Below are 13,502 nucleotides of genomic sequence, written 5' to 3' on the forward strand. Positions count from 1 at the left end.
GCTGTTGCGCCGTCCCTTCCACGGGCGGGTCCGCGCTCGCCGCCCCGCATTGGCGGCGCCCGGGCGGAGCGGAGCGGCGCGGCGGCGGGCGGCAGCAGCAGCGGCGGGGCCGGGCCGGTGGCGGTGGCGGGGCCGGTGGCGCCATGGCCACGGGCCGCTGAGGGCGGCGCGGAGCGCGGCCCGCCCTGCTCCCTCGCCCCGCCGCGCAGCGCTCCGCGGGGCGCGCCATGGGTGCGCGGCCGCGCCGCCGCCGGGTCCCCGCCGCCATCGCCGCCGCCGCCGCCGCCGCCGCCGCCGCGCCGGGGCCGCTCGGTGCCCTGCTCGCCGCTGCCCTCCTTGCCGCCGCCGGTGAGTCACCGCGCGCCCCGCGCGGGCACCGGGCTCCGGGCGGGGCGGGGGGGAGCGGCGGGGACCCGGCACCGGGCGCTGGGCAAGGTGACCCGGGGAACGGCGGCGGGCGGGCGTCCTGCGGGGCGCCGGGTGCCCTCCCGGGGACGGGGCGACCGGGGGCCGTTCCCGGTGCGGGGTGCCCCCCGCTCGGCCGTGGGGTGCCGGGGGTTCCGCGGGGTGCCCTCCCGGGCAGGAGGCGGGCGCCCTGCCCCGCGACAGGCACTGCCGCCCCCCGCGCCGTGCCCACGCGTGGCCGCACACGCGTGCTCAGCCGGCGCTTCCCCGGACGCTGCCCGCACTGTAGGGGGGGGGCTGGCGCTCACCACCGCGCCGGCACGGCTCCGCTTCCCCGGGGGCCCTGCCAGCCCCGGGCACGGGTGTCCACAGCGGAGCTGCTCCGCGCACGGGGTCCCTGCCCCACGCACGAACTCCCTGCCCCACGCGTAGGGTCTCTGCCCCACGCACAGCGTCCCTGCCGCCTGCACGGGGTCCCTGCTGTCCCCATCACCTGGCCGAGACACGGGGGACCGTGGAGAGTGGCATACCCCGGAGGGGTGCCGTCACCCTCGGGGGTGCGCGTGGGTGGCCGTGGCGTGGGGGGGGGTGTTTATGCGGGGCTGCATCGGTGTTGCCGCAGACGCGGACAGTCCGGAGCCCGGCTGCCCCCGGCTCTGCCCCTCCCGGGCAGGACCCGCGGGTGGGGGAGCGGGCTGGGCCGGACCCCCGGAGCTGGGCCGGACCCCCGGGGCTGAGCGGCACCGGCTGCCGGGCCGGGGGGCCGGGGGGCCGGCGGGTGCCCGGGGCTGGCGGCCGCTGGCAGGTGTCACGGCAGCCTGGAATTGGCGGCTGCAGACAAAGGACCGGGCTGGGGGCGGGGAGCTGCGCGGGGCTGGACGTGCCCTCTGCGGGGGTCCGGGGGGGCACCCCCTCTGCGCCCCGGGGGCCCGGCCCACCGACCCTCCCACCGCCACCGGAGACGTCCCCGAGCCTGGCCTCATTACACCGGGCGGGCACGGTGGGCACCCGTGGGGGCTGCAGCCCCTGTGCTCCCCACACTGGTCCTTCCTGGCCGGGCACCCCGGGGACCCCGCGCCCAGCGCTCCCAGCATGGCCCCGTCTGCAGGGGGACACTGCAGAGCCGGCGCAGGGGGTGTCACGGTGGGTGGGCATCCCTTGGGTGCAGGGGATCCCGTATGCGGGGTGCTGTGGGCACCAGCCTCCAGCTGGGCATGGAGCACTGCTGTCCCCACAGCACCTGGGAGGCCGTGGTGACCCGCAGATGGAAGTGGGGGACAATGGGATATGGGGTGCACCAGGCCACCCCACACCGGCTCTGCGGCGGGAGCTGGGGGGGGCCCCGCGGTGCTAGCTCGGGGCAGTGCGGCGCAGGGGCTCGTCACTGCTGCTCACTTGGCAGGCAGCTCACAGCCGGCCGCAGCGCGACCGAGCCCAGCACCTGCGCGGCCACCGCTCGGCACAGACATGGCACCGGGTGCTGCTCCAGCCTGGCATGGCACGGCACGACATGGCACGGCAGGGCACCCCTTCCCTGGGGTTGCTGAGACACAGGTTGGGGACAGGGGAACGCAGGTATCCAGGCGGTGGGCCCCTGCCTGCAGCCATGGCAGAGCATCCCTGGTGCGGGCTGCCTGCTCTGCCGCCAGTGCCCGCAGGGGAAGGGTGAGAGCAGCAGTGAGAGCTGGGACTCACCTGAGCCGTGGGGGCTGCCCTGCTCGAGTGCCGCACTGGCAGGTGGGCAAGGGCACAGGGGCATGGTCCTTCCCCGGAGCTACTCTTGGCCCAGCGCTGCCATGGGCCCTTCCCCTTGGCATCTGTGGCAACCTGTGCCAGGCCCAAGAGCATCTTCTGCCCCCAGGCTGGCACTCGCCCCAGTGAATGTGACCCACACCGGCTCCTGCCCCAGCTCCTCTGGCCACCATGCATGAGCCACATGGTGCCACCGGGCTGCTGGGGACCCTTAGGCTCCAGCGGGCAGCCCCCCACCGCTGCACCCCACAGCCTGTGCCTGGCTGGGCACCGGTGCCTCCGCGGGGCGGGCAGGAGGGCAGGGCAGCAGGCAGGGCTGGCGCGCGCCGGACGGCCGGGAAGCTGCCGTGCCGGCTGTCAGCACGAGCGCACGGCAGCCGCAGCCCGCCCAGGGCTGTTTGTTCTGGCTCGGTGCCACACGGGGCTGGCACTACATCAAACCGTGCAGAGCCTGGCAGGTGCTTGCAGAAGGGGACCAGGGCGCTGGTGGTGCTGCCAGGGGCTGGGCACCCCGGGAGCCACCGTGGGCACCTTGCAGCTGTGGGTGCAGGTGAGCGCCCATCCTGCCTGGGTGGTGAGCAGTGACCAGGACCACCCCAGGACTGGTACTGGTGCCTGGGGGATGATGGCACAGGGACCACAGACCGTGCCCTGCCCTGCGCCCAGGGGTGCACCCTCGGTGCCAGCACCGCTCCGGCTGTGGGTACCATTGCTGCTCCGTGTGTTGCGTGTCTGCCCGCAGGCAGGCTGGGGTGGGCTGGCTCCAGACGGTGCAAACTGGGACCCCATCCTCACCCCAGTCAGAGCCCAGTTGCCCAGTACCACTTGTCCCAGCCACCTGCCTGCTCTTTGGGCGCTGCTCCCAGTGGGTGTCAGGCTCACCCTGGCCCCTCAGACCCTGCCCAGCCTGAGGCTCCTGCCCGCAGGATGGGGGTCTCGGCTCCCAGCCCCCTCCAGCCAGCCCTTGCTGCCGCAGGGTTATGGGGTGCCAGGGCTGCCATCACAGCCATGTACCACCCATGAGTGGGAGGGAGAGAGGCCACGGGGCCGGACCCTGGCACCCAGGACCGTTGCGTGGCTGGAGGGGCCTTCCCCAGCCCCCCACCCAGCTCCCCCAGCTCCGGCAGGGACGCGGGGCTGAGGGTGACCTTGACGCTGCTCCCGGCGAGGCCGGGGCTCAGCGGGAGAGTCTGCTCCTCGCTGTCAGTTAAAGGAGAGCCATGAAAGCCGCTCGTCCCCTGAGCTCGGGACCTCAGCGACAGCCCCGGCACATGGGGCTGGGCTGGTCCCGTCCCCACCACACCATCCCAGTGCCAGACTGGGCTGGGGGAGCCCCCCCCGATCCCTCACCAAGCCGGGGCCAGGACGGGACCCTCTCCCCATGCAGTGCTGCTGACCGGGGCTGGCACAGCTTGGCATGGGTCCTGCGGGCAGGCTGGGTCTGGGGGGCTGTGGGGTCAGGGGGCACCCAGGGCTGGCAGGGAACAGGGCTCTGTGTGTGCCATGGGGTCGAGAGGGGACTGGCTCTGTGGGTGCTCAGCACTGGGTGCCAGGGCCGGTAGCCCCCAGGCAGGCAGAGGTGGTCCCTGGGGAGGGGCTGCCACCCCCGGCTGCCTTTGCCGGCATCGTTGTCCCCAGACCCCGGGCACGGGGCAGCGGGGGCCAGGCTTGGGCATGGCCGGGGCGTGCAGCCCCCTTGGCCGGGGCGCTGGGGTGGGCCGGGGGCACAGCCCGCAGGGAGCCCTGCCCGCCCTGGCACATGCTAATTGCATGTAAAGGGGAGAGCGTTATCAGCTCAAATCCGTAATTAGGCAGCTCCATTGTCATGCGAACCCTCCGGACTAATTCATTCATAACGAGCACTCCCTTAATCAGTGCCCAGACACTGCCACGCTGGGAGACCGGGCCCCCACCCAGCCTCTCCCGTGGCCGTGGGGCTGGCACACGCGGGGCACACGCATGGGGGGCCAGGACAGCAGCCGGCTCATGGGGACACGCCGGGAAATTGGGGACAGGGTCCTGGGGCAGGTGGGCGCACCCCCGGGGGCACTGTGCCCGCTGGAGCACGGAGACGCGCTGGCACTCTCTGCCCATCGACACGTCGTCCCCGGTGCTCGCCGCGCGCCAGACTGGCCGGGAGCCGGGCCGTGCTGGCTGGCGTTGGCATCCGACCCTGCTGGCTCCCTGCCCGGCCGGGGCTGGCACCGGCACCCGGCTGGCGTCACCGTGGGGGCTGCGCAGGGTGGGAAGGTGGGTGCAGGGGGAGCGTTTGCCCATGTCCGGGTGCTCCAGGTGAGCGTTGGAGCAGCTGCGGGCAGCTGAGCAGTGCCGGGCGATGCCGCGGCCCCTGGCTGCGGGTCTCCCAGGGGCAGCACCGGCTCATCGCGGCTCGATGCCAGCCTCTCCCGGCAGGACAGTGCCCGGCTCAAAGCCTCAGCTGAGCTTTTTCATGGCAGCAAATTGTGCCAGCTCCCCTCCTGTGCGCCCTGCGGAGAGCAAAGTGCCGGCGGCGGGGACCCCCTGTGTGCAGGGCAGTGGGCAGGGCTGGCACCCCCGGGCTCCCCTGGGCACAGCTGGGCATCCGCTGCCCTCCCCTGTTGCCCACCCTTCCCTCATTTAGGCCGGTGCAATCAGCAGCAATTATTGCTTTAATTACCTGCTGCCGGGGCGCAGGCCGAGCGCCGGCGAAGTGCGAGGAAATCTTTCATGTTAATGGCGTGCCAGGGCTGGCGCGGGCGCTGGGGATGGAGTGCCAGCCAGGACTGGAGCTGCTGGCTGCAAAGCCCGCGGGGATTCAGGGGCGTCCCCGGAGTGGGGCACAGCGGCGGAGGCAGGTGCTGGCATCGAGGTCCCCATCCCACCACAGGGACCCCCAGGATGGCAGGCGTCAGGCAGGGGTGCGGGCAGGGGGTGAGGGCAGAGGGGGCTGGGGCAGGGCTGCGGGGACGGCTTGGTGCCCTGCCGGGGGTGGCCATTGTGGGCAGCGGTGTTCGGGACGGCCCCGTGCCCTCGGAGCCTTCTCCCGCCGCAGGCAGCTGCCTGCACCCTCCCGGGGCAGCTGTGCCGAGCGGGCGCACGTCGGTGTGCCGGTGCCGCGGCAGCCTCTCCTCGCCAAGAACACGCTGACCTTCCCGGCGTCTCCCTGCAGCAGGCACCGAGGTGCCCGGCGTGCTGCTCTCTGCACCGCCGGGGAGCGTGGCACCAGCACCGGGGGCAGGATGAGCCCCTTGAGGACCAGAGGGACCAGGCTGGGGGGGGCACCCACTAGTGCCTGGTGGGTCCTGGCAGTGCCCCCCCACGCTGGGCAATGCAGTGTCCTGCAATCTCTCCCTGCCCAGTAACACCAGTACACCTGGTGTTTCTGATGCTGGGGGGGCCCAGGCGCTACGGTGAGGGGCTGTGTGGCCACACAGGGTGGCAGCAGCTGGGGGGGTGCAGGGGGACTCTGTGCGTGGGGAGGGAGCCAGGAGTGCCTGGGGGTCCCGCAGTGCTGGGGTGAAGGCTCAGAGCCCATAGCGGGGTGCCCCCACCCCCTCTGCACCCTGAGGTGAGTGCTGCAGCCCTGCTCCCCACCCTGGCCCCAGCACCCTGCCCCTGCACCTGGCCTGCCGGCCCGCTTGTTGGCCCACGTGGGCGGGGGATAATTGATAATAAAGCCCGGCTTAATGCACTGGCGTTACCGGCTGTGATTTATCGGCACTGGTAGCAAACTGCGCTCCCAGTTACCCCTTTGGCTGCCGAACCAGCGGCTGGCCGGGGCTGTGCCCGCTGCCACGGTGGGGCTGGTCCTGGGGGCGAGCAGGACCCCGTACCCTGCTGTCCCCCATCCCCGCCGAAGTTCCCCACTCCCTTTGCCAAGGTGACATAAGCATCTTGCCTGTTTCCATGGCAACGCAGCGGCAGGTGAGCGGCGAGGCCGACACTGTACGGCGCGGTACGGGAGCCGGCACGGTGCCGCGTGGGGGGCCGCTGCCCACGGGGCACCCACGCTGCGCCCGTGCCTGCGGGCTGGGGGTGCCCACGCTGCGTGGAGTGTCTGTGGCATTGGGGGGGCCCATGGTGCATGGGGGTGTCTGCAGCGTATGGGGCATGCGTGGGGTGCCCACGATGCTCGAGATACCGGTGTGTTTGGGATAGCCGTGCTGCGTGGGGTGCCCACGGCGCGTTGAATGGCCGCAGGGTGCATGGGGTGCCTGTGGTGCACGGGGTGCCCATTGTGCATGGGGTACCCATTGTGCGTGCAGTGCCCGTGGTGCGTGGGGTACCCCATCATGCATGGGGTGCCCTTGGTGCATGGGACACCCATGCTGCAGCCCCTTCACTCCCTCGCCGGGGCTCCAGGCCAGCTCCAGCCTCCAGGCCATGCCGCATGGCTCCGTCCATGACCGCACCGCAGCGCAGAGCCCCGCCGGTGCCCAGCGTGGTGCCAAGCGGCAGGATGGCATCCCACCCGCGGGCTCTGCGGGGCGCCTGGCAGCTCCCCCGGCTCTGTCGCTTGCTGCATGTCCCCAGCCTCATTTGCTGCCCGTGGTCCCACCCTGCCCACAAGGCACCCAGCACCCCAGTTGGGTGGGCAGCTGGAGGGGCTCTGCACCCATCCTGCCTCCCCCACCCATCGCTGCTGGCCCGGCCTTCCTGCACCCTTCTGCTCACTGCGATGGATAGGCGCACAGCTCAGCACCCACAGCACTCACGTCACACACGAGTAAAAGGCCGGTCCCCGCTGCCCTGTTCACCCGGTGTGCCCGTCACGGCCGCCCGGGCGGCAGCAGCAGTGGTGCTGGGCAGTGGCAAACCTGCTATTTAATAAATAATTCGGGTTGCCCTTCAGTGCGGCGTGGGCACGCAGGGGTGCGCGGGTGGAGGCGCGGCGGTGCTGGCCGTGGGTGCTACGGTGACCATGCTGCAGCCGGCACCAGGGATGGCACCACGCCGGGGACCGCAGCGCCTGTCCGTGCCCTGACCCCCCGGGCCGGCCCCGGGCTGCGGCTGGGGGGGACGTTAAACCAGTGAAATATGACGTGCCTGTATGTCCCTGACAGGGGTTTTAATTAAATTAATTGCCAGCGACATTGTAAAAGTGCTGATGGGGTAATAACCAGCGCGTTATGGCGGCCGTTTATCTTCCCCGTGTAAATTAGCTGCCGCACCTTGCCCGTCCCGGCGGGCATCGCGGGGGGCTCGCTCGGCGCCCGCTCCCCGGCTCCGGGGGGCCTGATCCGGCTGGGGGGAGCAGCGGGGCCCAGAGCTCCCCGGGGGACTCAGCCAGGGCCTGGGGGACCTCTGTGCCCCCCACATCCCCATGGCGCAGGAGGCTGTGCCAGGTGGGAACCGGCCAGGGTGGGCGCGGGCAACAACGGGGGTCCCGCAGCAAAGGCAGGCACTTAATTACTGCGCATTCCATCCCATTTAATTGCTTATTAAATCCTAACCAGCCAATTAGCAGCAGCAATTACAGCTTCATTCAGTGACACAATCGCTATTTTATCGTTTGTTAATCAAATGCTTATTTAGGGCCCTGGTTTATTAACTCTTTCCACAGCGGGCGCCGGCGGGGTGGGGGGAGCGGGGGCACCTGGCCATGGCCGGGCTGGGGGACGCAGGCACCATGTCACCAGCACTGCTGTCCCCGTGGGGACCCTGCCCTGGTGCGTAGCACCCGCAGCCCCCAAGCAAAGCTGGAGTATGCCCGACCCCCGCCAAAGCTCGAGGGTACAACCCTGAGCCGCCCTCAGCACCCTGGGGACGCTGGGGACAGCCAGCCCCCGTGTGCCGTGCCTGCACCCGCTCCCAGGCGGGTGCCATCGTCACAGGACAGGGCACACTGCTGTGCCACGCCACCGTGTCCCCAGGGCATGGGACGCACACCCTGCCGCTCGCCCTGCACCCCTGTGTCAGCCCAGGCCGCGGCGAGGCAGGCCGCGGCCCCCGGCTGGTGCCTCGCAGCGTGCTGGGGAGGGGGCCGGCGGGCGCCCCGGGAGGCGTGAGCGATGGCCCTTGTTGGTCACACTCCATTTCCTTTTCATTAGCGCTAAGTGCAGACATGAGGGATCGGCGCGGGTTCAGCGGGCGCAGCCGCCACGCCACTGCTCTCTGTGACGGATGGCGGGGACAGGAGGAGGCCGCCGCATCGCCGGCGGAGGGGGGACGGTGGCGAGGCACGGGGCCACGCCGGGACGGGTGAATGCCCAGCCTGGGCATGCGGGAGGTGGCCGAGCCTTCATGTCCCCGCAGGTGCTCAGCAAAGCGCGACCGTGGCCAACCCGGTGTCCGGCGCGTCCCTGGACCTGCTGCCACGCTTCCAGCTGGAGCCAGAGGACGTCTACATCGTGAAGAACAAGGCGGTGAGCCTGGCCTGCCGCGCCACCCCCGCCACCCAGATCTACTTCAAGTGCAACGGCGAGTGGGTGCACCAGGGTGACCACATCACGCAGCACAGCACCGACCGCGGCACCGGTGAGTGCCGGCGGGGGGGGACGGTGCTGGCCCCGGTGATGGGGAGCCACGTGCGCTGCTCCCCAGGAGGGGCTGCACAGGGCTGGGGCCGCGGGGACCGTTCCCAGTGTGCCGGTGCTGACATGCCGCTCGCCGGTGGCAGGGCTGCCGGTGATGGAGGTGCGCATCGAGGTCACCCGCCAGCAAGTGGAGAAGATCTTTGGGCTGGAGGAGTACTGGTGCCAGTGCGTGGCCTGGAGCTCCTCTGGCACCACCAAGAGCCAGAAAGCCTTCGTGCGCATCGCCTGTGAGTGTCTGCGGGTGCCCAGGTGGGACGGGGCGCTGAACCCGGCCGCCCCCCTCACCCCTGCGCCTCCCCAGATCTGCGCAAGAACTTCGAGCAGGAGCCGATGGCCAGGGAGGTCTCCATCGAGCAGGGCATCGTGCTGCCGTGCCGCCCTCCCGAGGGCATCCCCCCCGCCGAGGTGAGCCCCCGTCGTCCAGAAGGTCAGGATGCAGCTGGGGATGCCCCTTGCCTGCAGGGACACCATGGGCGCTCCACAAAGGAGTGGCCTGGCCGGGGCACCTGGTGATGTCCCCGTGTCCCGCAGGTGGAGTGGCTACGCAACGAGGAGCTGGTGGACCCGGCGCTGGACACCAACGTGTACGTGACGCCGGAGCACAGCCTGGTGCTGCGGCAGGCCCGCCTGGCCGACACCGCCAACTACACCTGCGTGGCCAAAAACATCGTGGCCCGTCGCCGCAGCACCGCCGCCGCCATCACCGTCTACGGTACGGCCCCGCCGCGCCTGTCCCCGCTGTGCCGCCCCGGTGTCACCCTCCCCGTCCTGTCCCCCTCCGCATCCCCTGTTCCGGCGGGGTGCTGACGGGTCCCTCTCCACCCAGTGAACGGCGGCTGGTCGACGTGGACACAGTGGTCGGGCTGCAGCACCAGCTGTGGACGGGGCTGGCAGAAGCGGAGCAGGACCTGCACCAACCCCACGCCCCTCAATGGGGGGGCTTTCTGTGAGGGCCAAAACGTGCAGAAAACCGCCTGCACCACCCTCTGCCCAGGTACCCGCCGTGCCCCGGGCACCGCCGCCGTGCCGATGCTGCGCTCCCCGCTGCACCCATCGCCGTCCCCGTCCCCCCGGGTGTCTCGTCCTCTCACCCCTCCGTGTGTCCGTCTCTGCCGGCCCCGGGGCAGGGGAGGGGGATGGCAGGAGGGTGCTGACCCCCGACTGTGCCCGCAGTGGACGGCGCCTGGTCGGAGTGGAGCAAGTGGTCGGTGTGCGGGGCTGAGTGTACGCACTGGCGCAGCCGGGAGTGCTCGGAGCCGGTGCCGCGCAACGGGGGCCGGGATTGCCACGGCCCCGAGCTGGACACCCGCAACTGCACCTCTGAGCTCTGCAGCCACGGTGAGCACGGCAGGGACGGCAGGGACACCCCCCGACGCGGGGCACTGGGGGTGCCCGGGGGTGCTGATGCCCTGCCCCGCGCAGCCGCCCCCGGTGCAGAGGACGTGGCGCTGTACGTGGGGCTGGTGGCCGTGGCCGTGTGCCTGGTGCTGCTGCTGCTGGTGGGGGTCCTGGTGTACTGCCGCAAGAAGGGGGGCCTGGATGCTGATGTGGCCGACTCCTCCATCCTCACCGCCGGCTTCCAGCCCGTCAGCATCAAGCCCAGCAAGGCCGGTGAGCGAGGGATGCAGGGACAGGGCTGTGCTGGGACACAGTGGCCCTTGGGACCTGGAGGCGGCTGTGCCCTGGGGGGGGGTCCCTGGCCTTCACTGGGGGGGTCTGTCCTCTATGGGGTCCCTGACATAGGGACGAGGACCTTATCTTATAGGGACTCTGGCTGTGGGGTCAGTGCTTTGTGCCCCATAGGGTCCCTGGCTGTGGGTAGGGGCTCTGTGTCCTATAGGTTCCCTGGTCCCTATAGAGCCCGTGCCCTGGGTTGGTGCTGTGTACACTGGGGACCCCAAGGGTGACTGTACCCTGTGCCATGGGGCAGGGGCTCGATGCCCGTTGGACCCCTGGGGGTGGCTGTGCCCCATAGGGTCCCTTCCATGGGGCAGGGGCTGTGTGTCCCGTGCACCCCGGTGCCATCTGTGCCGCTGTGTTGCCGGTGGGGTCTCCTGGTCCCCTCCGTGTCCTGGCGCCATGGCTCCCTGCTCTGTGCCACTGTGTTGCCGGTGGAGTTTCCCCGTCCCCGCTGTGCCGCGGTGCCACGTCCCCCTGCTCTGTGCCGCAGACAACCCCAGCCTGCTCACCATCCAGCCCGACCTCAGCACCGCCACCATGACCTACCAGGGCTCGCTCTGCCCACGCCAGGACGGCCCCGCCAAGCTCCAGCTGCCCAACGGGCACCTGCTGAGCCCGCTGGGCGCCGGGCGGCACACGCTGCACCACAGCTCACCCGCCGCCGAGGGTGCCGACTTCGTGGCCCGGCTCTCCACCCAGAGCTACTTTCGCTCCCTGCCCCGCGGCACCACCAACATGGCCTACGGCACCTTCAACTTCTTGGGGGGGCGGCTCATGATCCCCAACACAGGTATGGTGGGGTGGGCGCAGGGTGCCGGAGTATCGCCCGGTGCAGGCGGGTCCCTGTGGGGCTCACCCCGCTGCCTGCACCCCCTCGCCCAGGGATCAGCCTGCTCATCCCGCCCGACGCCATCCCACGGGGGAAAATCTATGAGGTCTACCTGACCCTGCACAAGCAGGAGGAGGTGAGGTAGGTGCCGCGGCCGGGGCTGCCGGGGCGCGGGGCTGCCGGGAGAGGGCTGGCTCTGCTCAGCTGCCCCCATGGCCGCCCCAGGCTGCCCCTCACCGGCTGCCAGACGCTGCTGAGCCCCATCGTCAGCTGCGGGCCCCCCGGGGTCCTCCTCACCCGCCCCGCCATCCTGGCCATGGGTCACTGCGTGGAGGCCAGCGCTGAGAACTGGAGCATCCGCCTGAAGAAGCAGTCGTGCGAGGGCACGTGGGAGGTGAGCGCCCGCCGCAGGGGTCGGGGTTGGCGGGGCCGGGGGGGGGGATGCCCGTGTCCGGGGTGCATCTCTGCCTGGGTGCCGCAGGACGTGCTGCAGCTGGGCGCCGAGCCGTGCACGGAGCTCTACTACTGCCAGCTGGAAGCGCAGGCTTGCTACGTCTTCACGGAGCAGCTGGGGCGCTTCGCCCTGGTTGGGGAGTCCCTCAGCATGGCGGCTTCCAAGCGCCTCAAGCTGGTCCTGTTCGCGCCGGCCGCCTGCCCCTCGCTCGAGTACAACATCCGCGTCTACTGCCTCAGCGACACCCAGGACGTCCTCAAGGTACCGGGGGGGGGGTCCCCGTGTGACACCCTCCCATCCCGGTGCGGGGTGAGGGCGGTGCAGGCAGGGCTGGGCTCCTGCCCCACCGCTGCCTGTGCCGGCAGGAGGTGATCCAGCTGGAGAAGCAGCTGGGGGGGCAGCTGATCGGAGCCCCCCGCGTGCTGCACTTCAAGGACAGCTACCACAATCTGCGCCTCTCCATCCACGACATGCCCAGCTCGCTCTGGAAGAGCAAGCTCCTCGCCAGCTATCAGGTGAGGAGCCCAGCAGGCAGGTGGGGATGGGGACGGTGGGGGTGTCCCTGCCACCCTGACCCCCCCACCCACCCATCGCCCACCACAGGAGATCCCCTTCTACCACATCTGGAGCGGGCTGCAGCCCTTCCTGCACTGCACCTTCACCCTGGAGCGCCTGAGCCCCAGCACCTGCGAGCTGGCCTGCAAGATCTGGGTCTGGCAGGTGGAGGGTGATGGGCAGAGCTTCACCGTCAACTTCAACATCGCCAAGGTGAGGGCAGGGCTGGGGATTGTCCTGGGGTGTCCCCAGGATGGGCTCACACACCCTCCAACCTCCCCCCGCTGCTCTCCCCTAGGACACAAGGTTTTCAGACTGGCTGGTCCCCGACAGCGAGGTGGGTGCCCCGGCCCTGGTGGGACCCAGTGCCTTCAAGATCCCCTTCCTCATCCGCCAGAAGATCATCAGCAGCCTGGACCCGCCAGGCACCCGGGGAGCCGACTGGAGGACGCTGGCCCAGAAGCTCAACCTCGACAGGTGGCCCGGGATGGGGACAGCACTGGGGACAGGGATGGGGTGGTGCGGTGGGTGGGGACGGGGGGGCTTCTGGCCTCATCCCGCACCTTTGGATGGATGCTGGCATGCTGTGGGACCCTGGGAACAGGATGGTGCCCAAGGTGATGCCAGCACGGGGCTGGTCCCAGGGTGTGGAGCCATCCCTGTACCCTGACGTGGTCCCTCTGTGTCCCCCCGCCACAGCCATCTCAGCTTCTTTGCCTCAAAGCCCAGCCCCACGGCCATGATCCTCAACCTGTGGGAAGCGCGGCACTTCCCCAACGGCAACCTCTCGCAGCTGGCCGCCGCCGTGGCCGAGGTGGGCAAGCAGGACAGTGCCCTCCTCGCCGTCTCCGAGGCCGAGTGCTGAGCGCGGTGGGGGTGAGGGGCCCCAACCCCACTCCCAGGGGAACATGGCCATGGGGCGGGGGGGCCCTGGCCGGCCCCTGGGCCCCCGCTGCCCCACAGCCCATGGGGAGGGCTGCCCGGCCCCCTTGGGACAGAGGGGCACCCGTGCCCCACGGCAGCCGGGCCCCCCCCCAGTGCTGCGGGGCTCAGCCCGGCCCCGGGGGTCCCGCAGCCCCATGGTGGGGGGGCCGGGGACGCTGGGTGTGCGTCGTGCGTGCGGTGCCGTCGTGCTGTCTGCGTGTGGGGCTGGGCGGCCCCGGGCCCCGTGCCATGTTGTGTAAAGACCGTTTTTTTAATTCTGTATTAAGTGCATTCAAGTATTTACACTTGGCCTTATGTACATAGCGGTGCCGCGGGCGGGGGGTCTGCCGGACGTGAATGTAAATAAATTCGATATATATATTGCTAC

The 13,502-nt window shown here is 70.7% G+C and overlaps 1 protein-coding gene across 1 annotated transcript; it reads left to right on the forward strand.

Annotated features, from left to right (window-relative positions):
• Positions 1 to 227: 227 nt before the first annotated feature.
• On the forward strand, positions 228 to 13,501 carry UNC5A (unc-5 netrin receptor A). Its single transcript, XM_068409269.1, has 17 exons — positions 228 to 348; positions 1,028 to 1,405; positions 8,392 to 8,613; positions 8,756 to 8,899; positions 8,974 to 9,077; positions 9,204 to 9,384; positions 9,499 to 9,666; positions 9,846 to 10,010; positions 10,095 to 10,283; positions 10,843 to 11,142; positions 11,235 to 11,322; positions 11,407 to 11,575; positions 11,663 to 11,896; positions 12,001 to 12,150; positions 12,239 to 12,403; positions 12,489 to 12,667; positions 12,890 to 13,501. The coding sequence occupies exons 1-17, from the start codon at positions 228 to 230 to the stop codon at positions 13,053 to 13,055; spliced, it is 3,123 nt and encodes a 1,040-aa protein (XP_068265370.1). The 3' UTR covers positions 13,056 to 13,501.
• Position 13,502: the final 1 nt, after the last annotated feature.

The sequence above is a fragment of the Nyctibius grandis genome, chromosome 10 (assembly GCF_013368605.1).
Source record: "Nyctibius grandis isolate bNycGra1 chromosome 10, bNycGra1.pri, whole genome shotgun sequence".
Classification (NCBI taxonomy): Eukaryota; Metazoa; Chordata; class Aves; order Nyctibiiformes; family Nyctibiidae; genus Nyctibius; species Nyctibius grandis.